Source organism: Stylophora pistillata, chromosome 14, assembly GCF_964205215.1.
Source record: "Stylophora pistillata chromosome 14, jaStyPist1.2, whole genome shotgun sequence".
Lineage (NCBI taxonomy): Eukaryota > Metazoa > Cnidaria > Anthozoa > Scleractinia > Pocilloporidae > Stylophora > Stylophora pistillata.
This window is the reverse complement of record NC_142532.1, coordinates 20,563,172-20,584,549: the sequence shown is the minus strand read 5'-3', so window position 1 is coordinate 20,584,549 and position 21,378 is coordinate 20,563,172. Positions and strand designations below refer to the sequence as shown.

General features: G+C 38.9%; 1 protein-coding gene across 2 annotated transcripts; it reads left to right on the top strand.

Moving 5' to 3' along the window:
• Positions 1–382: 382 nt before the first annotated feature.
• LOC148717022 (uncharacterized) lies at positions 383–14,841 on the top strand. Of its 2 annotated transcripts, none has more exons than XM_088744448.1 (9): positions 383–463; positions 3,523–3,888; positions 4,090–4,239; positions 5,016–5,138; positions 5,371–5,496; positions 7,707–7,955; positions 10,329–10,643; positions 11,973–12,221; positions 13,097–13,471. In XM_088744448.1, exons 2-9 carry the CDS (start codon positions 3,561–3,563, stop codon positions 13,432–13,434), a joined length of 1,878 nt encoding a protein of 625 aa, XP_088600574.1. In that variant the 5' UTR covers positions 383–463; positions 3,523–3,560; the 3' UTR covers positions 13,435–13,471. The 2 variants fall into 2 exon arrangements, with proteins under 2 accessions (XP_088600574.1, XP_088600575.1); XM_088744449.1 differs by lacking the exon at positions 383–463 and adding an exon at positions 14,516–14,841 and having other exon boundaries at positions 3,552–3,888; positions 13,097–13,408.
• Positions 14,842–21,378: the final 6,537 nt, after the last annotated feature.

The following is a 21,378-nucleotide window of genomic DNA, read 5'->3' as shown; positions in this document are numbered from 1 at the left end:
AAGTACGTAGCAAAAATTTCCAGAGTCATACATCTATGACCTACATGGAAGGTGTCATACGAATCATTCAGAACCTTTTTCAAATGTATATATTATAATTTTGCGCGAGGCACGTACTATATAACATACTAAATAGGAGTAATTTCCAGAGTCATACATCTATGACCTGTTTCCTTATAGGAAGGTGTCATACGAGTCACTCAGAACCTTTTCCAGAGTCATAAAAGGCTGCAGAAATGTTAACTTGAGGTTTTTTGTCTGTTTGAAAATTTCAAAAGGTGATTAATTTTGAGTAGCAATTATTGTCCTGCGTAATTCCCCATTGAGCAGGTAAATTATTAGGAATATATTTCCCTCCCACCTGTTAATAAGATCTGACAACCCTTCCGTTGGCGTTATTTGCAAGAGCTACACTTGTTTCCCAACACGAATCGCCAGCTAAGAAACATTTTCGGAGAAAGAGGTAAGGAACAATTTTTGGGGGCTTAGTTCTACAGATTTTCAGCTGGAGATGGTGCTACCTCCAAAGGGCGAGGCAACGCGAAGGCATATTCTCATAAAGAAAAAAAATGGAAAAATGAAAACTGTCTGTGTCTCGATGAAATCCAGAAACAATGTCAGAAAATGTGAGGAAACTTTTCTAGCAACAAGATCGAGGCGTAATTATTTTGACGAGAGAGTCAAATTAGATAGTATGTACATATTTGCTTACTCAGAAGAGTTTCTACAAATGGAACGGTTTTATTGTTTTTCACTTGCATCTCTGCCTCCCGCCTTCGCCAAATCTTGCCAGTTTTCGCGAGAAAGTTAAAGCGCGGAGTAAGATATAAAACTTGTTTCACAAGGGCTAAAAATCTACCGCAAGGACTCAAATCCCAGCGAATTCCGAAAAGAACTCGTTAATAGATGTACAACGCATTGTATCGCTCGGGCCCATGAAGCGACTTCAGTCGAAACTTCAACTTTTCAAAGTTTGCTGCAGCGGTTTATCTTCCTTTACATGTATGAACTCAGTGTTGATGAGAAACTGATTGTTTCCCGTTGCTCGACGATGCAGCATCGTAAACAAATTTTTCAGAAACTGATTAGCTTCTGTCTTTTGCCAAGTTTACACTCGACAAGCGCTCTTTAATTCACTCCAATGTTCGTATAGATCATTTTGTATGAAGATAGGATAAAACAGGTGGTAAACTTTAAGCTCGGTCGTGTTAGAAATCTGAGTCAAGTGTTAAACATATTCTGACTTTTTGCTAAGATTCCAGCCTGAGACATTTAACACAGTCCCCTACCAGCTCCGATCACACTTTTTTGTCATTTCACTCAGTTTGTTTTCAATAATGCAGTTTGAAAAATGTCCGCACTCAATTGGGAAAATAAACCACACTATTTCCACCCAAGTACATTAAGGTATTTACATTCCTCTTAATTGTCTACATCTCGGTGTTTACATTTATAAACGTATCATCCACAATTAAACACTCAAAACCCTAAAAGGCTGGTGGAGGCGACAGTGTTTGACACATTTTTCGTCTCTGTTTTCAAAATCCTCAGTTGTCATCGTCGAGACTAGCTTCAATTAAAAAGGACCTACATAAAAACGCTTTTTTTTGCGAATGCTGTCGTGCGTTTTAAGGCGGATAGTGGTAAAAAACTCATCAAAAAGTACAAGTTTTCGAACGAAAATGCGTCAGTGTTTTTGCAGCCGTAGTCGAACGCCCTTACAACTGAACTTCAGAGCTATAACTTGTGAGTGAGGTATTACGTGTATTTATATCTTACTAGACGTTTTGGTGCGCAATATCGCTGAGTATTTTTACGAGTTGTGCCGTATCGTAGGATACTTGTACTTGATTCATACGTTATTTGTACTCTACTTCAGTTAGTGCAGTTGGATAATGATAGATGCGTATTTCACAATCGTCCTGCGCAACTTGCCTGCTTATTAGTAATTCTTCTCACTCTTTGCCATACAGTTGTTATGATGTTAAGTTTAGGGTTAGTTTGTATTGGATCGCTGACAGGTAATTATCCTCATTGATATTTCTCTTTATTCTCTTTACTTATATGCTTGATATTTTATTGATATTGTAAGGAGAAATTCTGTCGTGCTCGCTTGCAGGAGAGGTGAATTTTGAGCTTGGTCGTTGAGTAAGGAAGATCTGTTATCATTAGCGTAAAAGAAACAGCCAGGCTCAAAGACGCAGACAAATTTAAAAATCTATACCAAAGATTTCCTCTTAATCAATTTTTTTAAAAGAATTTGTTAGATATTACCATCAGTATTAAATCCCTTTCTTGACAAGATTTCCAAAGCCAGCGAACCAGTTGCAAAGACTTTTCCAGTTGTTTTGTATGATTTAGAAAACTCCATTTCAATCATTCATGCTTTTTAAAAAAAAATGTTTGTCTGTTTTTCGCATCAACTGAAAAATAAATTTACCTTACTTCACCCGGAACGCATGAGGTAATAAAGAATTTTCATAACTTTCTACAAGTATCATTTTCGACAAAATGTTCTACTGTCCCACTCGAAGAGCTGGAAATTTTTTCATGCGCTATATCAAATTCTCTAAGTTGAGGTTTGCAAGAAATCTCCTCATTTCTGGCAGTTTGTATTAAGTTTTTTCACTCAGTATTTCAACTATTTCCTTTTAATCACTTTTGTAAATGTGATCATCAAAACTTGCACGTGAGGATCATTTGAAAATTATTAATCGATGTGTTCGAAAAACAATATTTTTATGTCCTCACTTTGCAACTTGCACTGAGTTTGAAAAACTAATGGGCTATAATTGAGTAAGTATTAGAAATAAAATGAATTTTTGCCAGAAGAAGGTTTTCAATATCAGATGGAAGACTGACAAGGATAGCGAGTTCTGAATAATTAATTAAATATAAACAATTCTTAAACAAGACAAAGCGAATGGATGTGACTCAGTAAAATTATGTTCGGACCACAAATAATTTGTGGCTCGTAAAAATTTAACAAATTTTTCGGAGTTTTTTCAATTGTAGTGCCTTGTTCAGTGCGATTTTAAACACGAAACACGACTAAGGCCTGATAATTGCGTGATAAAAAAGAACTTCACTTGACAATTAAATATACCTATTTCCATGCAACTAGCATATTATTCGAAAATCCAACTCGAAAATCTAACTTGAAACCTCAACCCGAAAAATTAACTCGGTAAATAGGCAACCTCGTATATTCATTTGATATTGCATTTCCTGACTAGAACGCAAGTCAGGTTATGGAAAAAAACGCTTGACAAAATACGTTTTGACATAAAACAAACAAACATTTTCCTTGAATCTGAGGGACAATATTAAATTTGCAAATATTCTTGACTTTTCTCTGCCTGCAATTCTTTACAAAACATTAATGAAAATAAAGCGAAATTTCCAATCATTTAAACAAGCATGTTGATTGTGACCTTACCAAAAAAAAAAAAACAGACAACAGATAAAAAGAAGTTCAGGGCAACATTTAGCTTACATGATATTTGGACGTTTTATTTTTAGGGAACCTTTTTCCTTTTTAAAACTTACGTCGAGAAGAAATGGCCAAAAGGGTTTTGTACGCAGCAGGGCTGCTGATCATGAGCCTGCTGCTGTACTGTACAGCTGCTCAGCAATGGAAGGCTACGGGCCAGCCGGAAGTTTCCAAATTTGGTATGATGCTACAGCGTCACGTCTTCAAGAGGATCACGGGAGCTGCTTTGTCAGATGTGTGCTTGCGAGAATGCTATGCTGACGTTAGATGTCAAAGTTTTAACTACGTCTTTACGCAAGACATTTGTGAGCTGAGCGACCGCACCAAAGAGGCCAGACCAGAGGATTATGTTCCGAACCCTGAGAGATTTTACTTCAAGCGAGATTACAAAAGAAGTTTGTCAATTTTATTCTCTTTCCCCTTAAGGACATTTTCAGAGCACAATTATTCAACACAAAATTAAGGAATTATGTCACATCTTAATTGTCTTCTTACCCCAAGTCAAGTCATCCTCCAATCAGTGTCCTCGCTCCTACGACAGACACAAAGTTTTACTTGCTTGAAGTACCATATTAATGAATTCTTTTTCCTTCCAGTCCCTCTCGGTTCTATTCCTGAGCTGCCTGCAGAGACTTGCCAGGAAATCAAAATGAGCGAAGGAGGACAAGCGGTCAGCGGCAAATACTGGTTTTACTCGATTGTGCCGGATAAGACAGTTCTGGCCCCTTGTGACATGAAAACCGAAGGTAAATTCATTTTTTAACAAATCATATCTTTGTCCAAGTAAAAGGCGGTTCACCACTGAGGAGTTAGCGACCCTACGTAGACCGCTGACCGGTATACCGCTGACCGAGTACTGGAGACGAGGGAAAAGCTGTGATCGAACAGCCATGCTTCCTAAAGTTAATGTTTATTATTTTATCTGCTTTACTAGTGGGAGAATAAGCCTACCATAACTTGATTTGTAAGTACGTTACTGTTAATTACAGCAATACTTGTTGTTCTAGTAATTATAGCTTGTAATTTCTATTGTAGAATCTCTTCTACATCGTTGTTCGAAAATAAAGCTATAACTTCGACGAGAACTCTTCAACCACCATCAATGAATAAGTTGACAGAGATGTTATGGGTAGACTCGAACCCCCAAAAACAAAGAATTAAGCATATTCGTTTGGGGACATGAAACAACGAAGCCAAAAAGGAAAAACATAACAAGATCATCTTTCTTAACCATTCCCGTACATTGATCGATTTGAGAATAGTTCAAATAGAATTCGAATTTTTTTCTTTTATTTTTTTTACACATTTAGATAACACCGAATAATTGTAACCTTAGGGTGACAAAATGAATGGGGAAGGAGAAATCTGACTTCCTGAAGGGATCGTAAACTGAAAATTAACTTTTGGCTTCCGCTGGAAGTCATGAAGCAAGCAATTGCTGCGACAAATCTATCAAAAGACTCATGATTTAGAGGATACCCTGTTTTTCTTTTAAACTGACCCCAATCTTTCTCGTTTTCAGACGTGGACGAATGCAATTCAACAATTCCCGTCTGTGACGTCAACGCCGAGTGCGTGAACACCATCGGTTCTCACAGTTGTTCGTGTAAAGCGGGTTTTAATGGAAATGGAAAAAAATGTATCGGTAAGTTTGATCGAACAATGACTTTCACTATTGCCTGAAGAAATCCATTTCAAAACAAAGCAAAATCTGAGCAATTCCAGGCTTAATCTGAAGATTCGATTTAAAATTGCTTTAATGACCGATTAGAATAGTCCCCCACACCATGTCAGGTTCAATTCAGTGTACAGCGAGATGTTTTCACCAATAACAGTAATTTTAGTTCTGGCCATTATATTCTCATCCGTTCTTTCAGATGTCGACGATTGTACCAAGGAGTCACATGACTGCGACGCCAACGCCCATTGCAACAATACCATTGGTTCTTATCGATGTACGTGCAATCCCTGGTACCAAGGAAACGGAACAAGCTGCTATTTTCGTGAGTTTAAAACTAATATTTAGACACGAGCGAACCAAGCAGTGTCCTTAACTCTATTTCGGTCATTATTTCTCGCCTGGGGGAGGGGGGGGGAGGGGTGAGGGGTGGTGGGAGATATTCGTGGGAATCACATGATTTTCAACAGATTAGATGGAGGAATCAGCCCTGATTGACAGGCACTAAGGGGGGGACGACCGTGAAAAAAACAGAGAAAAAAATTAGCAAAGCGGAAGGATCGATTTTTTTAGCTTTGTTTCTTGTTCAGACACGATATAACATTATGAAACAATCAAAATTTTCTTATGTGTTAACAAGAACAAGTGTTTAGTTTAGCGTGACTGCCTCTTCCCCCAATGCTCCTTCTTTGGCAGCCTCTTGGACGCCTCCATCTGCAGGCTTTTGGACATCATCTTCCACTGACTCTCGGATTTCCCCTAACTCTTGGATAGTCTCCCCGTCCAAGTTATCGGCAGAGTACTCGTTCGAGCTTGGCTATTTAGTTTTTTTGTCGTTTAAACTGATTACCATTGCCTGCATGTTACGAGCAATGCTTGTATTAAAAAGGCTTTTTCCTCGCAACCAAAGGAGAGGGCAGAGATGAAGACGCTTAAACAATTTTCCGGTTAACTCAGCCTTGTAAAACTATTCTCATTTTTGATTGTGTCAAACATATCTCCAGCTAGCTCTAGCTCTTGAGGTAAGTTTTTGGAGAAGCAAGTATGCCCTCTGGGTCGGTTGTCAGCTTATTTAAGACTTCTTGAAATTCTTCTTGCGGTATCTTTCCTCGTTCTTGAACTTCGTGAAAATATTTTTGGAGTATGGTCTTCTCTATAAAGGACGTTTTGCTCGCTGTCGATGAAAATAGCAAATCTGCTGTGAATTTCAAGGTGTCATTTACATTGGCCAAGCAAGACTAACACTTGACGATAAGCTCACTAGTTACAAGGCTCCGTTGATCTCGACTCGGCCAATATGGCGGCAGACACTTTAAAGCGTCAAGTTTTTTGTTTCTTCTACTATTGCGACGAAGAAAACGAAAGCGGTTACAGAGGAGGAGGAGAATGAAACGCTTTAGGTTAATGGATCTTTTTAAAGAAAGGAGAAGCCAGATGATTCTTCCTTACCAACTTGAGTCCAAAGATTATGCTTTTTTGTTTTTTTCTTTGAAATCTTTACACTCCTTGTTATACAAGACTCGATAGTTGCGAACAAACATGGAAAAATTTATATCAAAGACTACAGCGACGACTTCCGCCGCCCCATTTCGTTCAAAGGCTCAGACGTGGGGAAAACTTGAGCGAGTGCTATAGTTATCCAGACATAGGAAATTGTGGTAGATTTCCTTGTGCTTGTGCGGCATTTTCCCCACGGGATTTTCCCCACGCATTTTCACCCGGTTAGCTCAATTGGTTAGAGCGCTGAACTGTTGTGCGGGAGGTCGAGGTCGATGGTTCGAGCCCCGGCCGGACCAACACTCAAGGTCTTAAAATAACTGAGGAGAATGCACTACCTTTCTATAATATCAAGAAATGGATAGACATTCTAGTCTTCTAGTTTTTGCATGTTCTGCCATTAAAAAACGCCATGTACAGATGTTCCTCTTACGGACCCACTTTTGGTGTGGGGCCTTTCTAGTCGTCTCGGATAAGGACGAATAAACCGTAGGTCCCGTCTCCTGCATCTACTAATTAGCTAATTTGGTTAGGCAGGGGACGTTAAAAAACCCACTCACGAGATTACTGTGATGCGGTCTGGCCTGTTTACTGGGATTTGGGGGGAGGGGGCATCTTCAAATAAGTTTCCTTCAATTGTTTGTAAACTGCTGATGCAGTCCGGCCAAAGTCCCCCGAAAAGTGTTGTGATGCGCATTTGATCGTATTCACATGTTAATTTGCGCAATATAAATATTAAGTTATTATTATTATTATTATATTTTTTTTTTCACTTGGAATAAGCGTGTGCAAGCACAACATAAGCACAAGACAATAGAAAACATTTTTGATCCATGCGCTGGTGCTTTCGCTTGTGTTTATGCTTGCGTCGAGGCCGTTTTCAAGGTGTGATTAGAGGTGTTATACTTGCGTTTGTGCTTACGTCGCTGGTGAAAACCAGGCTTTTCGATCACCAAGATGGCGAATACAAGATGACGCGAAAACTTTAAAGTAAGGAAAAGCTTACTTTTTCTCTCTTTTTTTTGTTTATTTATACAGGTGGCCTGAATGGTTCCGTTATTCTTTCCAGCCTCGACTACAAAAACTACTCAGAAAAGCTGCTTTCTTATCTAGAGCCAGTCCTCCTTAGTTCAAAGCGGAGCAGGTTTGTGAGGTGTTGGCACGCTAAGACAGACGGCTGGGCCGCATCGACATTCCACAGCAACTGCGATGGGAGGGGACCCACAGTGACAATCATCAAAGCTAATAACTCCATCTTTGGTGGATACACTGACGTATCATGGAGCAGTAAGTACATCTTGGCCATAAAGGTTTTTTCGGTGCAGCGTTTTAAGGATTTAGAAAGGCAAGAAAATAACTTTGGAAGAAATCTAAGGAATAGTGATGCAAGTCGAATCTCAAAAACCAGTTCATTTTGTTTCGTCTTAAAAATATTCTCATCGTCTGAATTTCAAATTATAAATTCATCCATAAATCGATCTTAAATGTTAAAAGGGAAGACAAAAAAAACAGCATTTCGGGGATGGTCCCTGATCTTACCCTTGTCTAACTTTTGGGTATATCTTTTCATTTCCATTCAAATCATCCTTTCAGATTCCTGTGTTTGGTCATGCACCACCAAAGCCTTTTTATTATCCAACTACACTTCGAAGAGTACAAATAACGTCATAAACGAGTACATATATCACTCGGTATTTGTACTCTAGAGTACCGGTTTAACAGGTTCTCTCGCATCGCGCAGGCGAAGAATTGGATTGTAGTTACGAAAAAAAAAATGGCGGACAATTTGAATCATATTTCCGACGACGAAGAGTCAGAATGGCTGGCAAATATAGATCCAAGTTTATTACATGAATCGAACGAAGAAAAACAGCTATACGACCCGGAAATTATTTCATTTATCGAAGAAAATAGAAACAATCGTTATTTGTATTTCGAGCCTGTAGCCCTTAGGGCTCGTCAAAATACGGCACAACTCGTAAAATTACTCAGCAATATTACACAACAAAACGTCTAATAACATATATTTATGCCTCTTGCTCGCTTGCCCATAACCAAGTGTTGTACACTGTGCAGAGCTAGGGGTGAGATCGGTTCGCTGGGAGAATTAAACGGACAACATTTATTTGCCGTAATTTGGCCACTCAGTTGAGTGGCCGTTTAATACCAAATCAAGTTACAGTAAAAACCGGAAATAGAAACCTAATCCCAGCAAAGGTGAGGGCAAACACCCATCGAATGAGAACTCGACACACCTATGAGAATGCTCGAAAACAATGGGCGGGTTATAGGGTGGGAAAATGTTTGCCCTGCACCGAAGCTTAACTAAAAGAGGCCCGAAATCACATGTTCGGATATCTAAGTATTTGCCATTGTAAGTCCCGGATGTAACCCATCCGGGATAATGTCAAACGCGGCGCAGGCTGCATAAATTAATTTATTCCCTTTGGTAATAAATGTCATTTATTCTCACTTAACAACGGCAAAGGATACAATCCTGTGAAGCTGACAAAACCAGCAACACGCCATGTACAGATGTTCCTTACAGGGACCCTCCTTTGGTACTAAACATGACATACGAATATGCGATGACGCTGACAGCAATCAACACTCTTACAGTCAAACTAAGTGAAGCGTACCCCTCAAGATTACATTAATGAATTGATGATTTGGATATTGAACCCGCCAGTCGTTTCAAGAATGAAATAATGAATTGATTATTTGATTATTGAACCCGCTAGCCGTTTGACGAATGCAATAATGGATTGATTATTTGGATATTGAACCCGATAGCCGTGTCCGTTTTGAAAAGGCGCGAATCATTGTTCAAATCAGAGGTCCATTTCTGATTAGATTATGCGAACACGTGATGATGAAATGGGACCATTTCATGGCGTCAGACATGGCGGCAAAGGTGAGTTCGAGTGTTGTGTAGAACTTCTTGTAAATTAAATGTTGTAAATGGAATGTTATCGACAGCTTTTTTCGCCTATTTACATCTTGACGAACTTGTAGAAATTCTTGTGTGCATTCATGGTCGAAGAAAATAGTTTACAGGCGAAGCCATCGCAAGACTATTTTATTTCGTAAATATTTGCAATCGACTGTTTTCGCAGTGTTTTTACAGAGCAGTTTGTTTATTTTCAGGATTCCTCGTCGAATAGAACAATCTTATTGGTATAATTAGAAATGGACTTCTGACTGAACAATGATCCGCGCCTTTTCAAAACGGATACGGCTATCGGCTTCAATATTCAAATAATCAATCCATTATTGCATTCGTGAAACGGCTAGCGGGTTCGATATTCAAATAATCAATTCATTATTGCATTCTTGAAACGACTGGCGGGTTCAATATCCAAATGATCAATTCATTAATGTAATCTTGAGGGTTGAGGGGTATGCTTCACTTAGCTTGACTGTAACCAAATTGCCGTCACACGTACTCCAACCCCTCGGGCTATTCGACTGGAAATTACGGATTTTCACAGGAGCACATTATTTCACTCAATCTGACATTGTAGTTTTCTCCGATCCCCCCTCTGTTCTCTTGAAAACCATGTGATCCTCCCTTAAAATCCTTCACCCCCCTCCCCTCCCCCTCCCCCCCTTCCCCTACGTGACAAATATTGACCGGCCCCTAACTCTTTTCATTTTTAGGTTCCTGTGGTTATTTTTCAGCCAGAAAAGCTTTTGTTTTCTCTCTTTACAACGTCAAAGGATACAATCCTGTAAAGCTGACACAACTCCGCCAATACCAGCAATACGCAATGTACACATGTTCCTCTAACGGTCCCACTTTTGGTCGGGGACACGACATCTTTATTCATGATGACGCTGTAAACAATCAATACTCTTACACACGATGCGGCTACACGTTCTCCAACCCCCCGGGCTATTCGGGCTGGAACTGTAGATTTTTCACAGGAGCATATCGTTTTACTCCGTCTGACATTGAAGTTTTCTTCGAAATAGGTAATTTATTATTAACTAAAAACACTTAAAACCTGCCACTAATATACGATGACTAAATACCTAAACTCTAATCTGTGGCGACGTTCAGCGATTCTAAGAGCGCATGCGCTAAACCATCTACAGCAGCGAAATACTATTCAGGCTGTTGTGGTAGCATTGGGGATCGAATTGTATTTCAGTTCCGGAGTATCAATCAATCAATCAATCAATCAATACTTTATTTACCCACGTAGCGTCAAGGCGCTCATAGAGCTCGTTCAAAATACGTACGTGCCTCTAAGATTAAGAATCTAAAAAACCTAATATATACTGTCAAAACCTAATTGATTAGAAATTAAAATAACTATCAATTAATATTAAAATTTAAGTTTGTACAGTAAAATTCAAAGTCGCTTAAATACAGGTATAAAATGGTGAAGCAGTAGCTTAAATAATTTAAAATTAAAATTAAAATTAAAAATTAAGTTTGTACAATGAAATTGAGAGTCACTTAAATACAAGAATAAAATTGAGAAGCAGCTAAAGTTTCAATGTTCTCAATAGCTTCTTAAAAAGGTTGATATTATTGGCCAGTTTTACACTTGTAGGTAATCCATTCCACAGCTGCGCACACATATAAGTGGAGGATTTTTTCATAAAATTTAAATTAAATTTAGGTGCGCACAAATTAATGCCGGTTCCTCTCAGGTTGTACATAGTTTCCCTTAAACTAAAAAAATCTCTGATGTATTTGGGACCGTCGTTATGCAAATATTTATATAACAGAATAAGGGATTGTTGTTTCCTTCTCTGGTCTAACGCTTCCATATTTAAGATTCGCAGCAATTCATCATAAAGGATAGACTTGAGATAACCTAGCAGTGATCTAAGAATATAATAGTTGGCATCTTCTAGCCGATTCGCTTGCACTTACACAGAGCATCTGCGCTCACACAGAGTATCTGTGTACATCAAGTAAATCAGGGAAGAAATTGCGTGTTTTTTGCACGTCTTGCCATTAATGCGGCTATACGTTCTCCAGCCCCCTGGGAACACACGGGAACACGTCATTTTACTCCATCTGACGCTGAAGTTTTCTTTGAAATAGGTAATACAAGACCCACAAACTCTTAAAGTTAGAAGTCACCTCGCATTTGCTGTAGCTCTACTCCGGTCGGAACGTTCCTTGACACAAAATCAGAGACATAGAGACAGAGAAGGAGAACGTTCCCAACTCTTTCACGGGAGTCCCCCACAGAAGCTGAATAACGTCCTATATCTTCTTGAGAGTTGGGTTTCTGGCGCGAATGATCTTTTAATAAAAACGTTACTCTGTTCTGTCTTACTCAGGAGATCTGGATGCCTCCGCTATTCTCGGTAGTCTCGATCACAAAAAGTACTTGAATCAACTGCTCTCTTATTTGGATCCTGTCGTGCCTAATGCATATCGCACTGAATTCGTAAGATGTTGGCGCGCTCAGACAAACGGTTGGGCGGCATCGACATTCCACAACAACTGCGATGGGAGGGGACCCACAGTGACAATCATCAAAGCTAATAACTCCATCTTCGGTGGATACACTGATGTATCATGGAGCAGTAAGTACATCTTAGCCATTAAGTTTTTTTCTTTTTCGGTGCAGAGTTTTAAGGACTTAGAAAGGCAAGGAAATATCATTGTAAGAATGGATCAAGCTTAGTGTCTGTAACAGAAAGAATGTCTCCTGAAGCCTGTTTCTTGGAATTCTTCCAACAGGACACTGAGGTGTCCTGGTGACCAAGCAGAAAGCAAGTTTTATGCTTTTATATTCTCTATCTTAACTGCATCGCAAAACCAAAATCAAGTTAATTGGCGTAACAGTCAAAACAAAGGACAAGAACAAAAGATGCCCGAGGCGCGAGAAAAAGACGATATACCAAGTGACGACTGGTTTAAGATTTTTCTCTCATTTGTTAAATACGATACCGTGAGCTTTCTCGACCAATCATAGAACGGCATTGTGCATATAAAGTACTCAATTTGTTTTGTTTGCAAGGCTAACGGCATTTGTAGTCGAAATGCTTTGAGAGTTTTCCAATCAGCTCTGCAGGCACATAGCATGTGTTGTAACGTGTCGACAATAATTTTTAGGGCTTTTGGTTGGTTTTGAGGACCAAATGGATCAAACAGTCGCAATATGGACACGAGGCTTACAATACACAATTGATAAAATTAGTATACGAAAATTCCTTAAAAAATTCAAACATCATGCATGAAACAATGTGCATTCAGCTTGAAAGTTTCCCTAAAATATCATACACAATGAGGGATATTACTGAGCAGTGCAGTTACCGCAAGAGGCTCCAACTTCATTAATATTAGAAAAATATTGACAACCGCACTCATGCACTGCACACAACACACCTCACTTGCAACCAATTCGTTTAGAGTGTTATTGTCTTTCACTTTATCTCCATCTTAATCATCATTTTAGGTTGCTGTGGTTGGTCTTACGCCACCAAAGCCTTTTTATTCTCATTTAATAACGTCAAAGGATACAATCCGGTGAAGCTGACACAATACCGGAACCAGGAATACGCCATGTACAAACATTCCTCCTACGGACCCACTTTTGGTGTGGGACATGACATCTACGTATCAAATGACGCAGGGAACAATCAACGATCTTACACTGAATGCGGCGAGACGTACTCTAACCCCTCGGGCTATTCGGGCTCAAACTGTGGATTTTTTACAGGAGCATATCATTTTACTCCATCTGACATTGAGGTTTTCTTTGAAATAGGTATATTATTGTACAGAGACACTTAAACGCCAGTCGTAAATATACGATGACTAAATACGTACATTCGAATCCGTGGCAATGTTTAGAGATTCTACGAGCGCATGCTAGGCCTTTATAAATTATGCTAGCATAATTTTTGGCATAATTTGAGCAAATTAGCATTATTTCTGCCAAGTAGCAATGTTAGCATAATTCGCATATTTTGATAATTATCGGATTTTTGATGCTACAATTTGATCATTGTTCATCTAAACTCCCAAGCACTTGGTGACGTTATTCGGTATTTCAAGTTTTAGTTCAAGTAGTAGCATTTGTAGTTCACTGTGAATCACTGAGCGGCGTCTGAAACGGTCTGAGCCCGGGTCTGGGGTGCACCGGAACCGGAAGTCACATCGTTGGTCATGTTGGTGTGCATGTTAACATGAACCACATGTTTATTTGAATTTCATTGTCGATTTGTTACGTTTCTTTCTTGTACACCAACGGCTTCTAATTAAAAAATGTATTTTTTGGACTTATTTGCAATTTTTTCAAGAGCATAATTTTAAAAAAGGGGCATAGTTTGGAAAAGAGAGCATAATTTTAAGCATAATTTCGCCAAAAAGAAGCAATGCTACTAGCATAATATGCTACTTTTACTAGCATAATCTATAAAGGCCTAGCGCATGCGCTGAACCATATACAGCAGCGAAATACTATTTAGATTATTGTGGCAACACTGGCAAACGAATTGTATCCCATTTCCGGGGTATCAGTGTATATCAACTAAGTCTGGGTAGAAATTGATCTAGATGCATGTTTTGCCATTAAATTTGAGTAAATGAGTCGGGTCGAATCCGGCTAAATTAAACACTTTTTTTCTTTTCGTTTCTCCATTTTACACAAAATTAGGAATTGGATTTTCTCGCTGTATTTACAGAATAAACTTACGGGGAAATACTGAGTTTAAATGGGATCACATGGTGAGCTCCTCACACTGTGAATAAGAAGATCTATGCCCGATTCTTCGTAGAAAACTTCGACAGTCGTGAAAGAGGAAATAACATCTTTCTTGATTCTATGACGTCTGTAATTATAGTTCACATTCGAGTTTTGTTCGCAACACAGGTGGCCTTGGTATATCTGATATTCTTGGAAGCCTGGACCCCAACATGTACTTGGGAAGGCTGATTTCGTTTTTAGACCCAGTTCTTCCCAGTGCATCCCGTACTGACTTTGTGAGGTGTTGGCACGCCAAGACCGACGGCTGGGCGGCATCGACATTCCACAGCAACTGCGATGGGAGGGGACCCACAGTGACAATCATCAAAGTAAACAATTATATCTTTGGTGGATATAGTGACGTGTCCTGGGGAGGAGGTAGGTATATCAAGTTTGTTATGAAGGGACAAGACAATTCTATCGGATCAACCATGGTTCTATTGGGGATTTGAGAAGGTGGAGCGGGGTTGCTCACTGAAATTTTGAACGATGCTCCTCTACTATGAGTTTTAAGCGTGTTTGGTTCTTCAAGATTTTTCACACATATGATCAATGGAAAATTTTGCCACTTTGTACACCTGCAGGACAATATTACATCCGAAAACATCTAGTGATAAGCAGCAACACTGAGACTAAAAGGCGTGTTTCTCAAGTCTCAAAAAGTTTTACTCGCTTTTCTTCGGACTAATCCCTCAAATCTTCCTCAGTTGTTATTCGTGCCCGTTTCTATGCCCTAATTTGCAAGATCTCTCCCTTCTTTCACAAATCTCTAGCCCGAAAAAAATAACTCCCTGTCTAGCCCATGATAGAAAATTAACCTCCATCCCCTCAGGGGGGTTTAGTTTTTTTTTTTTTTCAACTTCTTAATGTACGACTACATTGTTCTTCTCTTACAGCTGGTTCTTGTGCAGGTTATTCTTCCGCCAGTAAAGCATTCCTCTTCTCTCTCTATAACGTCAAAGGATACAATCCTGTGAAGTTGACACAATACCGAAACCAGCAAAATGCAATGTACAGATGTAATACGTACGGACCCACCTTTGGTGTTGGTTGTGGTCACGACATCCACATATCCAACGACGCTGGAAACAACCGAAACTCTTACACTAGATGCGGTTGCACGTACAAGGCACCCTCCGGGTACTCAACTGGAGACTGTGGTTTTATTACAGAGGAGTCTTATTTTTCTCCGACGAACATAGAAGTATTCTATGAAACAGGTAATCAAGTAAAAATGAATAAAGGCTGATAGTTTCTAAAGAAACTGTTTAGGGCTGCGTCGGTGGGGGTAACAAAATAATTTGAATATATCAACAAAGTTGAAATGGCAAATTGACTACCGTTACGATTATAATCAAGTAAAAAAGACAACTTTTCAAGGATAAATGAAAGGTAATACCTGTGGCAAAATCAATTCGTGGATTGCAGAAATATTTTCAAAAAGATGTGTTGTTGGAGTACGGATGCCGTATTGTTTTCTTCTATTTATTTATTTCTTTATTTATTTTTTTGTCATTTCAAAGAAATTCGTAAGCTTGTAAAGTCTCTTTCGCAGCAGTCATTTAAGTTCGTCACACAACGTGTTGCGTGATAAGTCTGAGAAGACCAGCCTGAGTTTCCGCGGGGGGTTGTAGGTATTGTGTGAAAATAAAGCCGGTGGGGCCACTTGAAAGAACGGTTGAGCTAACAAACAAATTCTACATTCTCTTGCGCCTAAAATACCGCCTGGTAGACAGGCTATAAATTTTTTAACTTGCCTAATTTTAGTCAGTAATTTTAGATCATCTAGCAGGTCAAACGAGGGGTGATATTATCCGCTTCAGATTCAAAGGTGACACCATCAATCAAAGCTGTAAGGATTGATGAATTTATTTCGCCAACTGTTAGTTTTACCTTTCGTCTCCATCCTCAGGCCTCGGTTTGTCCGACATACTTCGAAGCCTTGATTACAACAAGTACTTGAACGTGCTGTTTTCGTATTTGGACCCGGTCCTTATCAGTAAAGAGCGTAGCAGGTTTGTAAGGTGTTGGCACGCAAAGACTGACGGCTGGGCAGCATCGACATTCCACAGTAACTGCGATGGGAGGGGACCCACAGTGACGATCATCAAAGTGAACAGCTATATTTTTGGTGGATATACTGACGTGTCCTGGTCAAGCAGTGAGTAACAAACAAGCAAACATCCCTCACATGTAGAAAAGATAACAAAGGACTTTTCTTGTAGCAATGAGTACATCTTAGGGACAAAAAATATCATTGTAGGCAGTAAAACGTGAGATCTCGAAGTAGACAAACTTTTAAATGGCTTAAAACGCGTTTGGAACGCATTTTAACCTAAAAGTTTTGTTTCGGATTTGATTTGATTTTTGATTATTCATTTTGATTTTATTTTATTGTGACATTCCCATTTCGAGGTATTTCTACATGTTTCGTTTTGTAAACTATTCTTATTGCACAGCTGAAACAAAGAATGTTTAATCAATGCTCTACTGGATTATGTGTTGTCTTTGAAAAACACTGGACAATATTTCAAGTTCTCTATTTGAAAAGTAAAAATATGCTCTTGTGTTTTATATAATTTCTTTTTTTTTTAACAAATTAAGGTGCTTGGTTCTAGTTCGGCAAGTTAAATTCATCTTGAATTCATCACCATGAATTTTTCTTTTTTCATATTCGCATAGTTTCAAACGTTTTTACTGAACACAGCCACCGGCGAAAAAATTCCCAATCATAAAGTTGGTCCTTATTTTATAGTCCTCATAGATAATCCAAAGAAAAACGGAAAAACGGCACCATTAACAATACAAAGCCAAAAATACGAAATGTCAAAAAGGTGATAAATTGATCTCACCGCTTCAGATATTTTCTTCTTTTTTTCATCCATGGTCCGGTCCACCCCCCCCCCCCCCTTAGTGCCTGTTAATGAGGACTGATCCCCCTTTTTTATCTTGAAAACGATGTGATCTTCATTCCCAAAAATCCTTCGCCCCCACCCTTCCCTCCCTCCCCTCCCCTCCCCTCCCTCAGGTGACAAATAGTGACCAGTCCTTAACTGTTTTCATTTTAGGTTCCTGTGCTTATTCTTCAGCCAGCAAAGCTTTTGTTTTCTCTCTTTACAACGCCAACGGATACAATCCTGTGAAGCTGACACAATACCGAAACCGGCAATCCGCCATGTACAGATGTTCCTCCTACGGACCCACTTTGGGTGGGCACGACATCTACGTATCAAATGACGCTGGGAACAACCAACAATCTTATACGCGCTGCGGCCTAACGTACTCTAACCCCTCGGGCTATTCGACTGGAAACTGCCAATTTTTCACAGGAGCACCTCAATTTACTCCATCTGACACTGAAGTTTTTTACGAAATAATAAACTAAACACTGCAAAAGTATGCAGTCTAAGTAAGTATGAAGTATGTACAGTAACAGTAGAGTTAATAAAGTTACTGCCTCCTCACACAAGGCCTGGTCAACAGAACTAGCTCTGTTTCTGAGATCTCATCTCACCCCTCTTTTGGTCGCAAATTTGCATTGTTTAATCAGTATAGGAAAGTGAGTTAGCTCAGATACCAAAATTTCGGTTTTGGCAGTTTTTGTTGTTGTTCTTGCTGTTTTTTTAAGTGGCTACTCGGCTAATCACTGTGGATTTTTCGCAGGATCCCTTTTTCTTTTACTCTATCATTTTTATTTTGCCATTTTTCAAGCTTAATTTTATCAGTCAAGTTGGACCTATAGAAATGAATCGATATCTGTACGGGAATAACCGGAGATCGAAATTTGAAATTAAAATGTAATCATCGAACTCAAATATCAAGAATGTTTCACCCAAGGTTCCACTTCTTGTTTATCGTATTTAATCATTTAATCCTTTAGCTCGACTGAACTAATAGATTTTAGCCTGTTAGAGGTGCGGCTAAGATCTCAGGAGATCATTATCCTGTTGTCAAAGAAACCTAAAAAAGTATATATTAATAATAAGTCTCAGGGGAGGTTGGAGGTGGATGGAGACATAAGAAGTCGGCTCCAGTCTCCATTCAGCAAAGACGAGCGAAAGGGCGAGTTAACCACAAACGGCCGTCTGCGGTTATCTGAGAAACGAGAGCCTGCTACAGACTGACAGATAAAAAGCTCTAATATCCACGTTTAGCTTCACATGCGAGACGGCGTTCTTTAAGATTTGTACTTTCGGAAAGGAACATTCGCCACTCTTCTGTTTTCATTCAGACAGTAGACTTACAAACTGTACAGCAGTCTGAGCACTCTGACGTCACACGATTGATCCCCGAGTAAATCAATAACGGTTTCGATCGACTTTACACCGAATCTGTTACACCTATCACTGGGATTGAAATGAACAAAGAAACTGATTTTAAATGAGCGGAAGTAATCAAAGTAGTTGTCCTCTTAGTCTTCAAAACCAAGAAAGCCTGACAGATTTTAAAACTAACGGAGCGCCACACCCTTTAACATCTGAGGGTGACTATCATCTAAATTCTCCAGCAAGTATTACTGCTGAATCAAACATTAAGCTCATGAGAAGTAAGGAACTGATCATATGGAAATGTCATAGGAAATGTAAATAGAACAGTATGGAGAATACACACACTGATGTTAGGCTGTGAAGGATCAACTATATATTCTACTTTGCAGAACGGTCATGCAGCCATAACAACTGAAGATGGTAGTTTTCTATCTTCAGTAAAAAGGTCTGAACTAGATTTTATGTCATCAGTGACACACTGATAAGAGTGTACACGATAAACGCCACATTTCCTAGCTGACGGTAAACGTGGATTGAAAGTTCTGTGGTCGCTAAAATCTCCTCTATCTTTACCATGTATCTAACACACCATAACTTGAAGAACTGTTTAACATATTGTATAGAGAAAACTTTGCCGCATGGTTAATTCTTTTTACAAAAGTGTTGTTGTATCATCTAGGGAGGTCGCCATTTGACAAGGCCTCTGAAAAAAACTCGACCCTATTTGTTCTCAATACATAAAGTACATATGAACCCTTGGTCGGTCGATAAGTTTCTAGTCACATAGAGATATGACCTGATAAAAGTTTTGAAGACATCAGGAACGTTCCGAAATCATATCTGACCATTTCTGTGCCTGACTTTAGGGTTAAAGGTTTTTATGTCAGAAATAAACTGTAATCCTTTGAATGTAAATAAAACTCAGTTCATCACTAGTTATGATTTTCATTGTTTAACCGTTGTGAGACAATTACCCGCCAGGAATAAATTCTCTCTGCAAAGATCAAAGAAACCAACCTACTAAGAAACTCAAAGAGTCGTAACTGCTTTATATTTTGTTGATTGTGTTATCTGAAGCACCAAAGTTTCGCTTAAGTTAATCGAGACTAAGATACAAATCACTTTAAATAACCGTTCAACTATTTTTGCTTTTGCTTTAATTTGTCTCCCAATAAAAAAGACCTATTTTTTTCTCACTCGGAAAGAGTCATTGCTCTAAAAACTGTTAAATATTTCAGCGGCAAGCTCGAACATGAATCAAGACAGAAACAAATTCAGAAAAAAGGTTGAGTTCTCATAGAAGGCAGGTATCGTTCTAAACTAATTAGCCTCTCACGCATGTAATAATCCTTTTGTATTTCCACGTGAAGACTAGGCTAGGGAGTCCAGAACAATGGCAATTCAAATTGGACGCCATATTTGCATTCGGTGTATAATAAATTACTTTATTAAGATAGAAAAATAGGCAGTCTAAGACTGCATGTAGCTACTGATATAGCCCAATTTTTTTATAGCATCTAAAAGAACTTAGGAGGTTGTATAATGACGCTAGAAGGTAGAGTTGCGAAAGGGGGCTTCACGCGGGCTAGTAGATGTAAAGCTGCGCTAACTAAAAGTTTGCGACCCGCGTTTTAAGCGGGAAATCATTCTAATTAGGTTGTGGTTGAAAAAATTAATTCTCGTGGTTGATGTTGGTTCTCTAAAACGTGATCACATCAAGCAAAAATACTATTCTGGTTTTATTGCATGAGCTTACCAAGACATTTGAAGAGATCTATTCGTCCACAGCAAAGTCTGTTCTCGCGTTCTATGAAAAACAAAAAAGCAGTTATATTCATCTGCAAACATTATCAATAAGTAGATTAAAACGTTCAAGTTTTAATTGTAGACATGTTGCCTTAGTCTAGCTAATCTGCCGCGACACAAACCTCTTGTTTGGTGAACAACTTATTCTGTGAATAACTCTTCCCAGCGGGGCCTCTTCCTGGGCCAATTACCGCTACTTCACGTTTTTCTGTCAAAGTCGAAAGCAACTGTTCCACGTCCTCGTCCCCATGGTCTCTACCTTGTTCCGACAGCGGGTCGCGAAATTTAAATCGAAGGGAGTGGACACGAGTGATAGCGAGCTCTGACAACTGCAGCTGTTTGACAAATACCTGAAATTGATTTAGGTGCCTCATTAGTATTTCTCCCCTCCAGATGCCATATATTTCCTTTTAGACTGATTTGGAGAGTTTGGAGTTTTATCATAAATATGACCTCTAGCTGATTATTTTTTATTATTAAAAACTGGATAATGAGAAAATGCAATTCAAGACTTTTTATTGGCTTAGCCATTATGGTATATGAGCCAATATACCATAATCTAATATCTGTACATTGTAATATCCAGTTTCTTCTTACGAAATAAAGTCAAGAAGATTTGTGTAATATCTTGGGGGCGTTTTTTTTTTTTAATAAAACAATTACTCCACTCGCACTTGTTGGATATGAGATGATTATAGCCAACCGTTGGCTATCTATCATCTCATATCCAACGCGCGCTCGTGGAGTAATTGTTAATTATTCTTATCACTTTTAAGCTGGATTTCTGATAGCGAATTGATATCGTAAGAAGAAGTTATGTGTTAGTTACTTCTGGAAAATAAAAGATTAAGTACAAAAACAAACAAACAAAACGAAATTTCAGCATAGAGATATGTCTAAGTCACAGTGAACCAG